The 18,545-nt window shown below is 35.2% G+C and overlaps 1 protein-coding gene across 1 annotated transcript in view; it reads left to right on the top strand.

Annotated features, from left to right (window-relative positions):
* Window positions 1-18,310, top strand: part of lmx1bb (LIM homeobox transcription factor 1, beta b) — a 159,962-nt gene extending 141,652 nt beyond the window's left edge. Inside the window, 2 exon segments of the mRNA XM_062051114.1 lie at window positions 7,795-7,956; window positions 17,285-18,310. Coding sequence (XP_061907098.1) covers window positions 7,795-7,956; window positions 17,285-17,442 — 320 coding nt within the window. The 3' untranslated portion in view covers window positions 17,443-18,310.
* The last annotated feature ends 235 nt before the right edge of the window (window positions 18,311-18,545 follow it).

Below are 18,545 nucleotides of genomic sequence, written 5' to 3'. Positions count from 1 at the left end.
CACTGATTCGAGTATTTGGCGAGCGCCGTTTTGTCCTACTAATTTTGGCGGTCCTCGAACTCACCTTAGTTTGTGTCCATGTATAACTTTCTCCGACTTTCTAGGACGTGTTTTATGCCAATTCTTTTTCTGTCTCATTTTGTCCACCACCCTTTTAACGTGCGTGAATGCACAAAGGTGAGTTTTGTTGATGTTATTGACTTGTGTGGAGTGCTAATCAGACATATTTGGTCACTGCATGACTGCAAGCTAATCGATGCTAACATGCTATTTAGGCAAGCTGTATGTACATATTGCATCATTATGCCTCGTTTGTAGCTATATTTGAGCGCATTTAGTTCCCTTTAAGTCATCTCAATTCAATGTATATCTCATGACACACTATCTGTATGTAATATGGCTTTTAATTTGTTGCGGCTCCAGACAGATTTGTTTTTGTATTTTTGCTCCAATATGGCTCTTTCAACATTTTGGGTTGCCGACCCCTGCACTAGATGAATACACAATCAGTTGCACAATCACACCTATGTGCATATCTTATTATGGTAACACTTTACTAAGGGGAACATATTCACATTTCATTAGTTGCTTATTAAAGCAAAAAAAACGATTTGTTTAGTTATTTGGATACTAGGGGAACATATAGGGGTTAGTGTTAGGGTTGGGGTTGGGGTTGGGGTTGGGGTTGACAACCAAGCAACACAAAACAGGGGTGCTGAAACATAACTTAAACCACAAGTGAATCAAAACCTAAATAAACGTAAAATCGACAGATTCAAACAATGTGTAGAACATACACTACCGTTCAAAAGTTTGGGGTCACCCAAACAATTTTGTGGAATAGCCTTCATTTCTAAGAACAAGAATAGACTGTCGAGTTTCAGATGAAAGTTCTCTTTCTCTGGCCATTTTGAGCGTTTAATTGACCCCACAAATGTGATGCTCCAGAAACTCAATCTGCTCAAAGGAAGGTCAGTTTTGTAGCTTCTGTAACGAGCTAAACTGTTTTCAGATGTGTGAACATGATTGCACAAGGGTTTTCTGATCATCAATTAGCCTTCTGAGCCAATGAGCAAACACATTGTACCATTAGAACACTGGATTGATAGTTGCTGGAAATGGGCCTCTATACACCTATGTAGATATTGCACCAAAAACCAGATATTTGCAGCTAGAATAGTCATTTACCACAGTAGCAATGTATAGAGTGTATTTCTTTAAAGTTAAGACTAGTTGAAAGTTATCTTAATTGAAAAGTACAGTGCTTTTCCTTCAAAAATAAGGACATTTCAATTCGACCCCAAACTTTTGAACGGTAGTGTATATCAGAATACTTATTTAATGACCACACACCATACGCCCCCCCTACACATTTTGATTACATATAAGATGTCCGGGTCCACTAGACCCGGGGCTAACAGAAGTGTGGAAATTGATGTTCTGTGTACCGCACCCACCCACACACACACACACAGCAGGCCTAGACAGGAGGAGGACAGGGTGTAGGTACACAGAACATCAGAGGGTCAAATGTGCGAGAAAATGAGAGCAGACAGTGTTGACAAACAATGTTGCAACCTTGTGTGGGAACCGCAGGTGCAGAAACACAAAATAAGAATCCCTGTGGGATGCAGAAACTAGCAGAGAAATTTTCCGTGCAACGTTCATATTGTTGTTACTCAGCCAGCGTTTGTGGGTCTGATGGACCCGTTGCATTTTGTGTCTATTAGTGCCTCTCAATCAAACACTTTTATGTTAAAATACTGAACAGATGTTTATTGGGATAAGGTAAACATCTGTTCACCATTAATTAGTTGCTTATTAAAGTAACAAAAACATGTTTTTTAGTTATTTGGACACTAGGGGAACATATAAGGGTTAGTGTTAGGGTTAGGGTTAGGGTTGGGGTTGGGGTTGGGGTTGGGGTTGACAACCAAGCAACACAAAACAGGGGTGTTGAAACATAACTTAAATCACAAGTGAATCAAAACCTAAATAAACGTAGACAAACTATGATTTGGGCAACGGATCATAACAATATCCCCATTAATCAAAATGCAAAAGTGTGAATAATCTGATATATTAAAAAAAAAGGTAACTATTTAATATGGGGAACATATTCTAAGTAACAAAGACTTAATTTAGAGTTATTTGGACACTAGGGGAACATATAAAGGTTAGGCTTAGGGTTAGGGTTAGGGTTGGGGTTGGGGTTGACAACCAAGCAACACAAAACAGGGGTGCTGAAACATAACTTCAACCACAAGTGAATCAAAACCTAAATAAACGTAAACAAACTAGGATTTGGGCAACGGATCATAACAATATCCCCATTAATCAAAATGCAAAAGTGTGAATAATCTGTTATTTAAAAAAAAAATGGTAACACTTTAGTATGGGGAACATATTCTAAGTAACAAAGACTTAATTTAGAGTTATTTGGACACTAGGGGAACATATAAGGGTTAGGGTTAGGGCAGGGGTGTCCAAACTTTTTCCACTGAGGGCCACACACTGAAAAATCAAAGCAAGTACGGGCCATTTTGATATTTTTTATTTTAAAAACCAATACAATATATGTATGAAAAAGATACATTTAGGCCTCCACTCAGACTTGATCCCGGGGACAACAAAAGGTTTTGGTCAAAAAAAAAAATTACAAATGTGTCATTATTTAGTATTATTATTGTTATTATTATTCAAGGTTTAAATCTCTAGATCAACATTAGGTCTATCTGTCAATAAAACGCTTTTAAAGATTTAAGTTGTATGCCATTTTTGTCAAGGAAAATCGTGTTTTTTATGGAAAAAAACACAAAACATGCAATATTTTCCCCCAATAAAATGTTAAAGTGGAATATTTGAGATTATATAATAATTGGAGTCTTAAAAAGGTCAATAACTCATAACAACATTGATTTTAATTCATAATTTTTTTGAGCAATGACACTTAAAAAAAAAAAAGTCCCACCAAAATTATTGGGGATCCAAAATGGTACTGCTCAGTAAAGTTTAAAAAAATTAATCCAACATTTTTTAAAACTTTTACCACAATAGTCTCAAGATCAACTTCAGATCTATCCGTCAATTATAAGTTTTATTGTTGTTTATGTTTTTTGTTTGTTCGTTTTAGGCCTTTCTTTAAAAAACTTTGTTTTTTAAATGGCAACCAAAAAATATGCAACATTTTCCCCCCAAAATATATCAAAGTGGAATATTTAATGTGAAGTAAATGGAGCCTTGAATAGGTCAATTATTCATAATGACATTGATTTTGATTCATTATTATTTTTTAAAGAAAGAAACAGCCTGCATGGCAGCTTTGTGTTATTAGAGTAAATAATGCAACATGTTCTTGTTACATTTCACCTGTTTTCTCTTTTATACCACTTTTTATGTTTTTTTTTTTTTCATCGTATTTTTAGAATGTGCCGTGGGGCCGTTAAAAAATTACCTGCGGGCCGCAAATGGCCCCCGGGCCGCACTTTGGACACCCCTGGGTTAGGGTTAGGGTTACTAATAAGCAATAAGTCTGAGGTTATTGAGGGAAGACTCTTAGTTAATGGCTTACTGGTTGTATAATAAGGCCATGCAGAATAAGGCATTAATAAGTAGTTAATAATGACTAATTAAGAGCCAATATGTTAATAATTTGCATGTTAATAAGCAACTAATTAATGGTGAATATGTGTTCCCCATAATAACGTGTTACCCTTATTATAATTAAACCGTTATGATTATATGACTATCATATTTGTTTAAAAATAAGTCTGAGGTTATTGAGGGAAGACTTTTAGGTAATGGCTTACCTGTTGTATAATAAGGCCATGCAGAATAAGGCATTAAAAGTACTTAATAATGACTAATTAAGAGCCAATATGTTAATAATTTGCATGTTAATAAGCAACTAATGAATGGTGAATATGTGTTCCCAATACTAAAGTGTTACCTTTATTATAATTCAACCATTATCATTGTATGACTATCATATTTGTTTAAAAACAATACTGACGTTTTAAGGATCGGTTGCACTATAAGTGTCAAGCTTTATAATGTGAAAAAATCCTCACATTTTACATTCTAATCATGTTTTATTACAGCAACATTGTATTGAAAAAAATAGGGTGTGTGTGAAGTGAACACCAATACATTATGAGCATGCAAAATGGAAATGATGAAGCAGCACTAAAATACCATTGAAACACTAAATCTAAAATGATCTTTCCCTTATGTTTTTTTTTAACCGCTCACAATTTGTTTTGGTTTGTACAATTATGGGGTTTCAAAAGCACATTATTGCCAGATAAAAAATAAAAAAGTACATATGAAAGTAATTTAAAAGTCACTATGTGTCTGAGAGCACTCAAAATGGATGTTGGATGCGTTTCGAACGCAGACGAGGTGGGCTTGCAGGGGGAAAAGAAGCCTCCATCAGTCACTTTGCTAAGAGTGTTTGCAAAGGGAATTGGCTACAGGCCTGTGGAAGAATGTGTTTCCACGGTAATACCAACAAAGAGATGCAAGCCATTTAGGTATTTGGAGGTTGCAATCTCACAAAGAGCACACTTTCATTTCATTGCATTAGTTTCACTTGAATGGCACTAAAACTAAGGCAAAGCAATCACACATGGCATCAGCTCTACATGTTACACCTTCATACACACTTAATGGGCCGGAACTTTGTTATCAATATTTGAGGCTATTTTTATGAAAGGGTGATGATGTGCATGTTAGGTATAGTCCTAACTTTTTAAATGACATTATGTTGCCCTTTATGGTGCACATAATGATATTTGGTAAATTAAAGTTGGAATTTACATAACACGCATAGACAAATAGGGAGGTAAAGAACCACCTGTGGCTGGCTGTTGCTGTGTTATCCTCTTTTGTATTTGTCCTTACTTATTTCAGCTATACACCCTGAGTAGAAGCAATATGATTTCACCCAGAAAAGCCATGATAATACTAAGAAAATACACACACATATATATATATATATATATATATATATATATATATATATATATATATATATATATATATATATATATATATATATATATATATATATATATATATAAAAGAAAATAAAAAAATACACTTTTTCTTCAGGGGATTATATATATAATCTCCTGAAGAGCAGGGAAACCTGCAAAACAGGCTTGTAGGGATGACATGGCATTTGTGTTTTTTTTAATGAACTATATATATATATATGAAACCGATACCGATTATTTCCGATATTACATTTTAAAGCATAAATATATATATATATATATATATATATATATATATATATATATATATATATATATATATATATATATATATATATATATATATATATATATATATATTTTTTTTTTATGCTTTAAAATGTAATATCGGAAATAATCGGTATCGGTTTCATATATATACATATACATTTTATATATATATGTTTCATATACATATATATATATATATATATATATATATATATATATATATATATATATATATATATATATATATATATATATATATATATATATATATATATATATATATATATATATATATATATATGCTTTAAAATGTAATATCGGAAATAATCGGTATCGGTTTCAAGCCTGTTATATATATATATATATATATATATATATATATATATATATATATATATATATATATATATATATGAAGAGCAGGGAAACCTGCGAAACAGGTTTGTAGGGATGACATAGCCTTTGTGTTTTTTTATGAACTAACGTATTTATATATACTGTATATATACAGTATGTAGACTTTTTTTTGCAATTCAGGGGATTTTATATATATATATATATATATATATATATATATATATATATATATATATATATATATATATATATATATATATATATATATATATATATATATATATATATATATATATTTATGCTTTAAAATGTAATATCGGAAATAATCGGTATCGGTTTCATATATATATATATATAGTTCATTAAAAAAAACACAAATGCCATGTCATCCCTACAAGCCTGTTTTGCAGGTTTCCCTGCTCTATATATATATATATATATATATATATATATATATATATATATATATATATATATATATATATATATATATATGGTAGAGCATACCTGCTCACGCCGAAATGCATAAATGTTATGATTTGACATTTTGGCATTGTTTACCACAGGGCCACGAGCAACACGTAGAGGTCGGCCAAAACAAATCTGTTTCTCAGCTGTGGTCCGCAGAGGCGCTTAATTGTAATACACTTTTGCACTACTTGTGGCAGTAATGACAATATCCAACAATCGAGAAGTCTGGGGCTAAAGTCGTAGAAAAGTTTCTTCAGCGCAAAAATCATGAGTAAAGTTGTGAAGATGTATTTTAATTTGCACTTAAATGTTATTGACAGTGTATTTAAAACACATACATTTCATTATTATTTAGCAATAATTTGGTTAGAATGTGTTTATTTTAGCGCTGCATAATTGTATGTGAAAGAACAGTTCATCAGTTTTTATGAGTTCCTTCTTTTGCAGTATATTTGATTAGTGTTTATTTTGGAATCAGCCTGACCTAATCCCTAATAATAATCTTTGTGATTAACACATGCTTTCATATCACCTGACAAGGTTCATTCTTAAATATTGAACACAATTGTAATCAAAAGTAATTACAAATTAACTACAAATGTGCGCCTCATTCACTAACTGTGTTACAAAAAAGATCAATTATAATAATACATAATGTTGGATATAGAGAACATACAAACCCTTTATTTATTGAATCACAATTATTTAAATTCAACAATTTGGTGCATTTGCAAACCTGCTACCCAAGAATGTACAACAATTCTTCTCAACAAAAGAGGATAAATATAACCTTAGAGGAAAATCTAATTTAAAAAATGTGTATTCTCGTACAACACTTAAAAACTTTAGCATATCTGTATGTGGAATTAAATTATGGAATGGATTAACCAAAGAAATCAAACAAATCACCAATATGATTCAGTTTAAAAGACTGTTCAAACTACAAGTGTTCACAAAGTACACAGAACAAGAATTATGATGAACATCTTGAACATATGTTCACTGTTCTGTTACCGAGAACAAGGAAATTGGATAAAATTGCTATGGTATGAAAAAGGGTAGGATTAAATAAGCTCTGCTTCTTCCTACTCCTTTTCGGGCGTGCTGTAATGAAACAACTGATGCATTACGTTGTATCGTATGCATGTTCCAAATAAACTGAACTGAACTGAAGATTACTAATTCAGTGTTAATATTTGAGTGGGTTTCCGGGCCTCTCTGTAGTGGAAAAGTTGGGCCCCGAGGTAAAAAAGGTTAAGAATCCCTGGTTTAACATGAGTATCCAACATGTATGAGTCAGAAAAGACAGAATTCATCATCGGTCCTCTTAAAGTGTTGCCACACTTCACAGTGTTTGGGTCTTCTTTTCATCTTGGTAACTCCGTTTCTTGCTTCTGACACTCCATTTTTCTGCAGTAGAGGCCGGTATGTACCACTTCTAGAAATTTGGGTGTGGGTTTGTGGTAAAAAGGAAAAAAAAATCACATACAAATTTTAAGTAACCATTGCAGCCCGATATCAGACACTGTTGTTCAGGATTCTTATTCCTGTTTGTACAGTTTCTTACACAAGTCTATTAAATGAAAACGATGATGCTGATATACAAGAAAACATCCATTCACAAGAATAAGAAATGAGGTGAATGTTTAGATAAAACAGTTATTCACCCCAACTCTAATTTGAGCTCACTTTCTTACAGAAGTCATGTCAAATCGTATGGAGGGGATGATGAGCTCCTTCACACCTCTGCCTCCACCACAGCAGCAGTTGGTTGCCATGGACCAGAACGGGTACAGTACTGACCCGTTCCAACAGGGGCTCACCCCCCCACAGATGCCCGGAGACCACATGAACCCATATGGTGAGCATGCATCTGGCAACCGTCCTCGTTCTAGGACAGTGGTGCTCAAACTGAACAAGTCATAAAAAACTTGGCTCTCCAAGTACCACCACAATGACCAACATCAAAATACAGTATTGTAGTCGGCCTAAGTATTCATTAAAAGGCAGAGGTTTTATTTAGCAAGTATATTTGATATGTTGGGCCAATGTAACATTACACACATTGTTTAAATATTTAGTTAAGGGATTATTTGGCGTATCACTATATGGAGCCTGCATACGTTTGAGAATCACTGTTCTAAAAGTTAAAAACCCTTACATGCCTGCACCTCCCATGCATTTTATAACCCTAACCCTCTAACCCTAACCCTAACCAAATAACGCTAAATTAAGTCTTTGTTACTTAGAATATGTTCCTCTAGTGTCCAAATAACTCTAAATTAAGTCTTTGTTTTTTAGAATATGTTCCCCTTGTGTCCAAATAACTCTAAATTAAGTCTTTGTTACTTAGAATATGTTCCCCTAGTGTCCAAATAACTCTAAATTAAGTCTTTGTTATTTAGAATATGTTCCCCTAGTGTCCAAATAACTCTAAATTAAGTCTTTGTTATTTAGAATATGTTCCCCTAGTGTCCAAATAACTCTAAATTAAGTCTTTGTTACTTACAATATGTTCCCCTAGTGTCCAAATAACTCTAAATTAAGTCCTTGTTATTTAGAATATGTTCCCCTAGTGTCCAAATAACTCTAAATTAAGTCTTTGTTACTTAGAATATGTTCCCCTAGTGTCCAAATAACTCTAAATTAAGTCTTTGTTATTTAGAATATGTTCCCCTAGTGTCCAAATAACTCTAAATTAAGTCTTTGTTACTTAGAATATGTTCCCCTAGTGTCCAAATAACTCTAAATTAAGTCCTTGTTATTTAGAATATGTTCCCCTAATGTCCAAATAACTCTAAATTAAGTCTTTGTTATTTAGAATATGTTCCCCTAGTGTCCAAATAACTCTAAATTAAGTCTTTGTTACTTAGAATATGTTCCCCTAGTGTCCAAATAACTCTAAATTAAGTCTTTGTTATTTAGAATATGTTCCCCTAGTGTCCAAATAACTCTAAATTAAGTCTTTGTTACTTAGAATATGTTCCCCTAGTGTCCAAATAACTCTAAATTAAGTATTTGTTATTTAGAATATGTTCCCCTAGTGTCCAAATAACTCTAAATTAAGTCTTTGTTATTTAGAATATGTTCCCCTAGTGTCCAAATAACTCTAAATTAAGTCTTTGTTACTTAGAATATGTTCCCCTAGTGTCCAAATAACTCTAAATTAAGTCTTTGTTATTTAGAATATGTTCCCCTAGTGTCCAAATAACTCTAAATTAAGTCTTTGTTACTTACAATATGTTCCCCATACTAAAGTGTTACCAAAAACATATAATGTACCTTTGTCTTGAATTTGAAAAAAAAAATCATTTTATTTTTCACTAATGAAGAGTTCGGTGAATGTGCATATGAAACTGGTGGGGTTCGGTACCTCCAACAAGGTTAAGAACCACTGGGTTAGAGTGTCCGCCCTGAGATCGGTAGGTTGTGAGTTCAAACCCCGGCCGAGTCATACCAAAGACTACAAAACTGTGACCCATTACCTCCCTGCTTGGCACTCAGTGTCAAGGGTTGGAATTGGAGGTTAAATCCCCAATATGATTCCCGAGCGCGACCACTGCTGCTGCTCACTGCTCCCCTCACCTCCCAGGGGGTGGAACAAGGGGATGGGTCAAACGCAGAGAGTAATTTCACCACACCGAGTGTGTGTGTGACTATCAGTGGTACTTTATTTATTTTATTTTGATAGAGCGATTAACTTTGGCTCCATTGTAAGCCGACTTTTGATTGCATTTATGTAATATTTAGAATGCATTAAAAAAAAACAATACATTTGTCGTCATGTCTGTTATGATCCGCTGCCCGGATCATAGGCTGTTTAAGTTTTTCGATTCACTTGTGTTTTCTGTTAGTTTTGGAGTCCTTTAGTTCCTGTTTATGCACCTCTGAGTTTGTTATTATGGCTACTTATTAGTTTCACCTGCCTCTTGTGTTCCAGACGCGCACCTGTTTGTAATCACTGACATTATTTAAGCCTGCCTTTGCCAGTCAGTCGGTCTGGCTTCTTTGTTTGCGTCACGCTACTGTCACGTTAGTTTTGCTTGTCTTTTAGCCCCTGCTAGTGATCCCTAGTCTGTGCTAAGTAGTAGCCTTAGCTTCAGGTGCGATCGGCACCTTATTCCGTCGGTTTGTTTTCTGTTTTGTACCGTATTTTTCGGACTATAAGTCACAGTTTTTTTCATAGTTTGGCCGGGCTCCAGTACGACTTATATATGTTTTTTTCCTTCTTTATTATGCATTTTTGGCAGGTGCGACTTATTCTCCGGTGCGATTTATACTCCGAAAAATACGGTACCTGTTTTGTGTTAATTTACCTGCAAGTCCTGTCCGGATTCGCCCATTTGCATCCGGGGAGAACAAACCCTGCATCACCATGCGACCCGGTCGTAACCGAAAACACAAGTGACTCGAAAAACTTAAACAGACTATGATCCAGGCAGCGGATCATAACAATGTCTTTCATAATGATTGTGAACGTAAAAAGTGCAGTTCCCCTTTTAAAGCCACGGCAAACCTGAATTAAAGGCCTACTGAAATGCGATTTTCTTATTTAAACGGGGATAGCAGGTCCATTCTATGTGTCATACTTGATCATTTCGCGATATTGCCATATTTTTGCTGAAAGGATGTAGTAGAGAACATCGACGATAAAGTTTGCAACTTTTGGTCGCTGATAAAAAAGCCTTGCCTGTACCGGAAGTAGCGTGACGTCACAGGTTGTGGAGCTACTCACATCTGCACATTTTTTACAATCATGGCCACCAGCAGCGAGAGCGATTCGGACCGAGAAAGCGACGATTACCCCATTAATTTGTAGAGGAAAGTGAGAGTGAAGGATTAGAGGGCAGTGGAAGCGATTCAGATAGGGAAGATGCTGTGAGAGGCGGGCGGGACCTGATATTCAGCTGGGAATGACTAAAACAGTAAATAAACACAAGAAGTATATATACTCTATTAGCCACAACACAACCAGGCTTATATTTAATATGCCACAAATTAATCCAGCATAACAAACACCTCCCCCCTCCCGTCCATATAACCCACCAATACAAATCAAACACCTGCACAACACACTCAATCCCACAGCCCAAAGTACCGTTCACCTCCGCAAAGTTCATACAGCACATATATTTCCCCAAAGTTACGTACGTGACATGCACATAGCGGCACGCACGTACGGGCAAGCGATCAAATGTTTGGAAGCCGCAGCTGCGTACTCACGGTACCGCGTATCCAACTCAAAGTCCTCCTGGTAAGAGTCTCTGTTGTCCCAGTTCTCCACAGGCCAATGGTAAAGCTTGACTGTCATCTTTCGGGAATGTAAACAATGAAACACCGGCTACGTGTTTGTGTTGCTGCAGCCGACCGCTAATACACCGCTTCCCACCGCTTCCCACCTACAGCTTTCTTCTTTGCTGTCTTCATTGTTCATTAAACAAATTGCAAAAGATTCACCAACACAGATGTCCAGAATACTGTGGAATTTTGCGATGAAAATAGACGACTTAATAGCTGGCCACAATGCTGTCCCAAAATGTCCGCTACAATCCGTGACGTCACGCGCAAACGTCATCATACCGAGACGTTTTCAGCAGGATATTTCGCGGGAAATTTAAAATTGCACTTTATTAATCTAACCCGGCCGTATTGGCATATGTTGCAATGTTAAGATTTCATCATTGATATATAAACTATCAGACTGCGTGGTCGGTAGTAGTGGGTTTCAGTAGGCCTTTAAGTGTGAACAGCTTCTCCTCCCATACGAGATCAAATGTGTTTGTATTGTGGTTTCGAACCTCTGCCCCAGTTACTGATGACGTGGTCGATGCGGAGCGCAAACAAGGACCAGGGGGATGCATCACGCGGCACGTCAGCAAGCGAGCGCAACATCTCTTAGATCCACGTGTGATATTGCGAAGACATTAAAACTGCAAACGAGAAGAGAGGGAAAATAGCAGTCAATCAAGTTTTTAATCCACAGGATGCAACTGGAATAACACTTTTGAGTGACGTCCTCAACAAGCCCCAGAGGGACCGTTTCCTCCAGTTCATAACTTCCTTATAATTTGCCTCCATTTAGTTCTTCACTGATAGTGAGAACCCAAATCCCCGGTCTCATCACTCTCCTTCGGTTCGGGGAAAAGAACAATATTGGCAACGGCGTTAAAAGATACGTCTCAAAACGCTGTCCCCATTTTGTGCGCTATCATTAAGATCCAGAGTGTAATAAAGTTAACTATTCCCTCCAGAGAAATAACATGTTGAGGTTTTATGAAAGGCGTAAAGAGCCGCTATTAGCCAGATCTTTTAGGAGGATGCCCCTTGTTTACATGCGCCCTCACAGACCACAATTGTCCCGGCGAGAGCCGCAAAAAGTGTGCTTTGATGATATCTAAGGAAACTGTTTTCACAATTGTGATGACACGAAAAAGCCATCCCTCGCAGGGGCGATTAGTAATTATAATTTCCCAACCCGACCATCGGTCGGAAGATTGCATTGATTTGTTACATTTTTTTTTTCTTTCTCTTTCTTCTTCCGAGTCGTGACAGCTCTGCACTGCAAAAAGTCAGTGTTCAAAAACAAGAAAAAAAATTACAAAAATGTGTGGTATTTTATTTGAACTAAGCAAAATTATCTGCCAATGGAACAAGAACATTTGGCTTGTCAAGACTTTCCAAAACAAGTAAAATTAGCTAACCTCAATGAACCCAAAAATACCTTCAAATAAGTATATTCTCACTAATAAAAAGTGCACTTTTCTTGATAGAAAAAAAAAATATATGAGACCTTTCTGCTCAATATGTTGAAAAATATTCTTAAAGTAAATGCTAGTGCCATTATCTTGACATAATGATATGCGCTCGGCATTACATTTCTTGAAACCAGCAAACTTATACTAAAACTATACTGTAAAAAAAAAAAAGTTGAGAAAACGCTAATTTTCAAGTTAACATGATGCAACAAGATTTTTGCGTTTTCTCAACTTTTGACTACTGCCGGCCAGACACTGTTTTGGTAGTTAAACATAGTGAAACCTTATTTCTGAGTCTGACTAACTTGAAAACTATAATTAGTCCAACAAAATATACCAAAACAGTGTCTGGCCAGCAGTAGTCAAAAGTTGAGAAAACGCAAAAATCTTGTTGCATCATGTTACCTTGAAAATTTGCGTTTTCTCAACTTTCTTTTAAACTATATATAGTTTATTTTTCTTAATGGAAAGGCAACAAGGCAACCGCTTGTTACTCTCGGGGTCTCCTAGCCACTCAGGCAAATCATATGGTCTTAAAATGCATTTTTCCATCGATAACATGACATCATCGCGCCAAGTGCGTGCGCTTTCAGTCTATTAGTGTGCATATATACAGCCCGGCCCCTGGCCAAAAATGTTTTAATTGTAATTTTGAAGAATTCATCTGAATGTGCACTGCAAAAAGTCAGTGTTCAAAAACAACAACAAAAAAATCAAAAATTAGGGGTATTTTACTTGAACTAAGCAAAATTATCTGCCAATAGAACAAGAACATTTGGCTTGTCAAGAATTTCCAAATCAAGTAAAATTAGCTAACCTCAATGAACCCAAAAATACCTTAAAATAAGTATATTCTCACTAATAACAAGTGCCATTTTCTTGATAAAAAAAAATAATATATTAGACCTTTTTGCTCAATATGTTGAAAAATATTCTTAAAGTAAATGCTAGTGCCATTATCTTGACATAATGATATGCGCTCGACATTACATTTCTTGAAACCAGCAAACTTATACTAAAACTATACTGTAAAAAAAAAGTTGAGAAAACGCAAATTTTCAAGTTAACATGATGCAACAAGATTTTTGCGTTTTCTCAACTTTTGACTACTGCTGGCCAGACACTGTTTTGGTAGTTAAACATAGTGAAACCTTATTTCTGAGTCTGACTAACTTAAAAACTATAATTAGTCCAACAAAATATACCGAAACAGTGTCTGGCCAGCAGTAGTCAAAAGTTGAGAAAACGCAAAAATCTTGTTGCATCATGTTAACTTGAAAATTTGCGTTTTCTCAACTTTCTTTTAAACTATATATAGTTTATTTTTCTTAATGGAAAGGCAACAAGGCAAACCGCTAGTTACTCTTGGGGTCTCCTAGCCGCTCAGGCAAATCATATGGTCTAAAAATGCATTTTTCCATCGATAACGTGACATCATCGCGCCAAGTGCGTGTGCTTTCAGTCAATTAGTGCACATATATACAGCCCGGCCCCTGGCCAAAAATGTTTTAATTGTAATTTTGAAGAATTTATCTGAATGTGCACTGCAAAAAGTCAGTGTTCAAAAAAAGAAAAAACAAATAAAAAATTAGGGGTATTTTACTTGAACTAAGCAAAATTATCTGCCAATAGAACAAGAACATTTGGCTTGTCAAGAATTTCCAAAACAAGTAAAATTAGCTAACCTCAATGAACCCAAAAATACCTTAAAATAAGTATATTCTCACTAATAACAAGTGCACTTTTCTTGATAGAAAAACAATATATATATGAGACCTTTCTGCTCAATATGTTGAAAAATATTCTTAAAGTAAATGCTAGTGCCATTATTTTGACATAATGATATGCGCTCGGCATTACATTTCTTGAAACCAGCAAACTTATACTAAAACTATACTGTAAAAAAAAAAAAGTTGAGAAAACGCACATTTTCAAGTTAACATGATGCAAGAATATTTTTGCGTTTTCTCAACTTTTGACTACTGCTGGCCAGACACTGTTTTGGTAGTTAAACATAGTGAAACCTTATTTCTGAGTCTGATTAACTTGAAAACTATAATTAGACCAACAAAATATACCAAAACAGTGTCTGGCCAGCAGTAGTCAAAAGTTGAGAAAAAGCAAAAATATTCTTGCATCATGTTAACTTGAAAATGTGCGTTTTCTCAACTTTCTTTTAAACTATATATAGTTTATTTTTCTTAATGGAAAGGCAACAAGGCAACTGCTTGTTACTCTCGGGGTCTCCTAGCCACTCAGGCAAATCATATGGTCTTAAAATGCATTTTTCCATCGATAACATGACATCATCGCGCCAAGTGCATGCGCTTTCAGTCAATTAGTGCGCATATATACAGCCCGGCCCCTGGCCAAAAATGTTTTAATTGTAATTTTGAAGAATTTATCTGAATGTGCACTGCAAAAAGTCAGTGTTCAAAAAAAGAAAAAACAAATAAAAAATTAGGGGTATTTTACTTGAACTAAGCAAAATTATCTGCCAATAGAACAAGAACATTTGGCTTGTCAAGAATTTCCAAATCAAGTAAAATTAGCTAACCTCAATGAACCCAAAAATACCTTAAAATAAGTATATTCTCACTAATAACAAGTGCAATTTCCTTGATAGAAAAAAAATATATATTAGACCTTTTTGCTCAATATGTTGAAAAATATTCTTAAAGTAAATGCTAGTGCCATTATCTTGACATAATGATATGCGCTCGACATTACATTTCTTGAAACCAGCAAACTTATACTAAAACTATACTGTAAAAAAAAAAGTTGAGAAAACGCAAATTTTCAAGTTAACACGATGCAACAAGATTTTTGCGTTTTCTCAACTTTTGACTACTGCTGGCCAGACACTGTTTTGGTAGTTAAACATAGTGAAACCTTATTTCTGAGTCTGATTAACTTGAAAACTATAATTAGTCCAACAAAATATACCAAAACAGTGTCTGGCCAGCAGTAGTCAAAAGTTGAGAAAACGCAAAAATCTTGTTGCATCATGTTAACTTGAAAATGTGCGTTTTCTCAACTTTCTTTTAAACTATATATAGTTTATTGTTCTTAATGGAAAGGCAACAAGGCAACTGCTTGTTACTCTCGGGGTCTCCTAGCCGCTCAGGCAAATCATACGGTCTAAAAATACATTTTTCCATCGATAACATGACATCATCGCGCCAAGTGCGTGCGCTTTCAGTCAATTAGTGCACATATATACAGCCCGGCCCCTGGCCGAAAATGTTTTAATTGTAATTTTGAAGAATTCATCTGAATGTGCACTGCAAAAAGTCAGTGTTCAAAAACAAGAAAAAAAAATTCAAAAATTAGGGGTATTTTACTTGAACTAAGCAAAATTATCTGCCAATAGAACAAGAACATTTGGCTTGTCAAGAATTTCCAAAAAAAGTAAAATTAGCTAACCTCAATGAACCCAAAAATACCTTAAAATAAGTATATTCTCACTAATAACAAGTGCACTTTTCTTGATAGAAAAACAATATATATATGAGACCTTTCTGCTCAATATGTTGAAAAATATTCTTAAAGTAAATGCTAGTGCCATTATCTTGACATAATGATATGCGCTCGGCATTACATTTCTTGAAACCAGCAAACTTATACTAAAACTGTACTGTAAAAAAAAAAAAAAGTTGAGAAAACGCAAATTTTCAAGTTAACATGATGCAAGAAGATTTTTGCGTTTTCTCAACTTTTGACTACTGCTGGCCAGACACTGTTTTGGTAGTTAAACATAGTGAAACCTTATTTCTGAGTCTGCCTAACTTGAAAACTATAATTAGTCCAATAAAATATACCAAAACAGTGTCTGGCCAGCAGTAGTCAAAAGTTGAGAAAACGCAAAAATATTGTTGCATCATGTTAACTTGAAAATTTGCATTTTCTCAACTTTCTTTTAAACTATATATAGTTTATTTTTCCTAATGGAAAGGCAACAAGGCAACCGCTTGTTACTCTCGGGGTCTCCTAGCCACTCAGGCAAATCATACGGTCTAAAAATGCATTTTTCCATCGATAACATGACATCATCGCGCCAAGTGCGTGCGCTTTCAGTCAATTAGTGCGCATATATACAGCCCGGCCCCTGGCCAAAAATGTTTTAATTGTAATTTTGAAGAATTCATCTGAATGTGCATGAACTATTTCTGTTCGAAATTGTTAGAAATGTGACAGGTTAAATGTTTCAATATTAACTGTCAGTTTACTGTACTGTGCCAACTGTACTACTATATGAGTACGTATTTTCTATTGTTTCATTGAAAATAAAACCGCAAAGTCCATTTGGCTGTCATCTGTTTTAATTATGAGACACAAAAATAAGCAAATATCACCCTTATTTGAGATATTTAATCTTACTTAGATTTCAGTTTTTGCAGTGTGTGAAATCTTGTGTCTCTCTCCCCTCCGCAGGTAATGATTCCGCATTCCACGACATAGACTCCGACACGTCTTTAACCAGCCTCAGTGACTGCTTCATGGCGTCGTCGGACGTCAACTCCATGCAGGCCCGGGTGGGGAACCCCATCGACCGCCTGTACTCCATGCAAAACTCGTACTTTGCGTCGTGAGCGAAACGCACGGAATAAACTGCCCGTCACTACCTAATGCCTGACGACCGGATACCACACAAGGATTAGACAGAGGGAACCCCTGGACTTCCTGGACAAGGCCAAGATTTGAAGACAGAGAAGACCCCTGGGGCAAAAAAAAAAAAGACTTGTCAATTGTTTGAAATCATCCATGGGGGTGGCTTGTCCCTCACAACAGTTTTTTTTTGTTTTTTTGTTCACATATAGAAATCGACTGATGAAACACTCTCAAACCAAATACCAGTGAATTCATACAATGCATGATCGACTGTAAACAACCTTTTTCCAAGTCACCCCCCACCCCCCTGGTTACATACAAAGTGGTGTTTGGACTGTTTCTTCTACGTGGTTTCCCATGTTCACCCCGCTAGCATTTTGATCACTATGGATAGGTACTAGATATTGTGTTAATAGTCAAAATAGGTGCAGCATGTCTGCAAGAGTGACTGTACATTTGTGTATGTTTGGTAAGAAAGAATTGTTTCGATGACTTTAAAAAAAAAAAAAAAGGGTGGACTCGCCAGATCAGTGAAGTGTAAATAGTTTCCCAGGCAAATTGGATGTGCATGTTAAAATGGAAAGCATTCTATTTATTTAACTATAACAGGTTCTTGAAGGTACATATTAAAAAAATGAAAAGCTTTATTTAAAAAGGAGAACATGTTTTTTTTTGTTGAGCAATTAGTCAGTTTATGTGTGTAATTTTAATATGAAGATTAACCCTTTTTTTTGGTTTTTGCCCAGCCGAGCTGTAAATGAGCAATGTGCTATTTATTTCGTACAGACCATTAACTATTTGTTGGCATTGTCATATGTGCATTCTCAAAATGTTAAAAGTTGCTAATTGACCAAAGTTGACTGGTTTGATGAATAAACAATGTCTTTCTCCTTATAACATTGAATGAATTGCCTTCATTGACACTCTACCAAATTCTGACAATATGGCTTACGCCTACACTTAGGGGCCGGGGGCTGTATTTATCAAGCGTCTTAGAGTGCCATTTTACACTTAAGTCCTGAGAATTTGCGAAATTGAGTCCTACTCTCAAACTTAAGAATACAAGCTATTTATCAACTTTCTT

Source organism: Entelurus aequoreus, linkage group LG06 (genome assembly GCF_033978785.1).
Source record: "Entelurus aequoreus isolate RoL-2023_Sb linkage group LG06, RoL_Eaeq_v1.1, whole genome shotgun sequence".
NCBI lineage: Eukaryota > Metazoa > Chordata > Actinopteri > Syngnathiformes > Syngnathidae > Entelurus > Entelurus aequoreus.
This window is presented reverse-complemented; position numbering and strand designations above follow the sequence as displayed.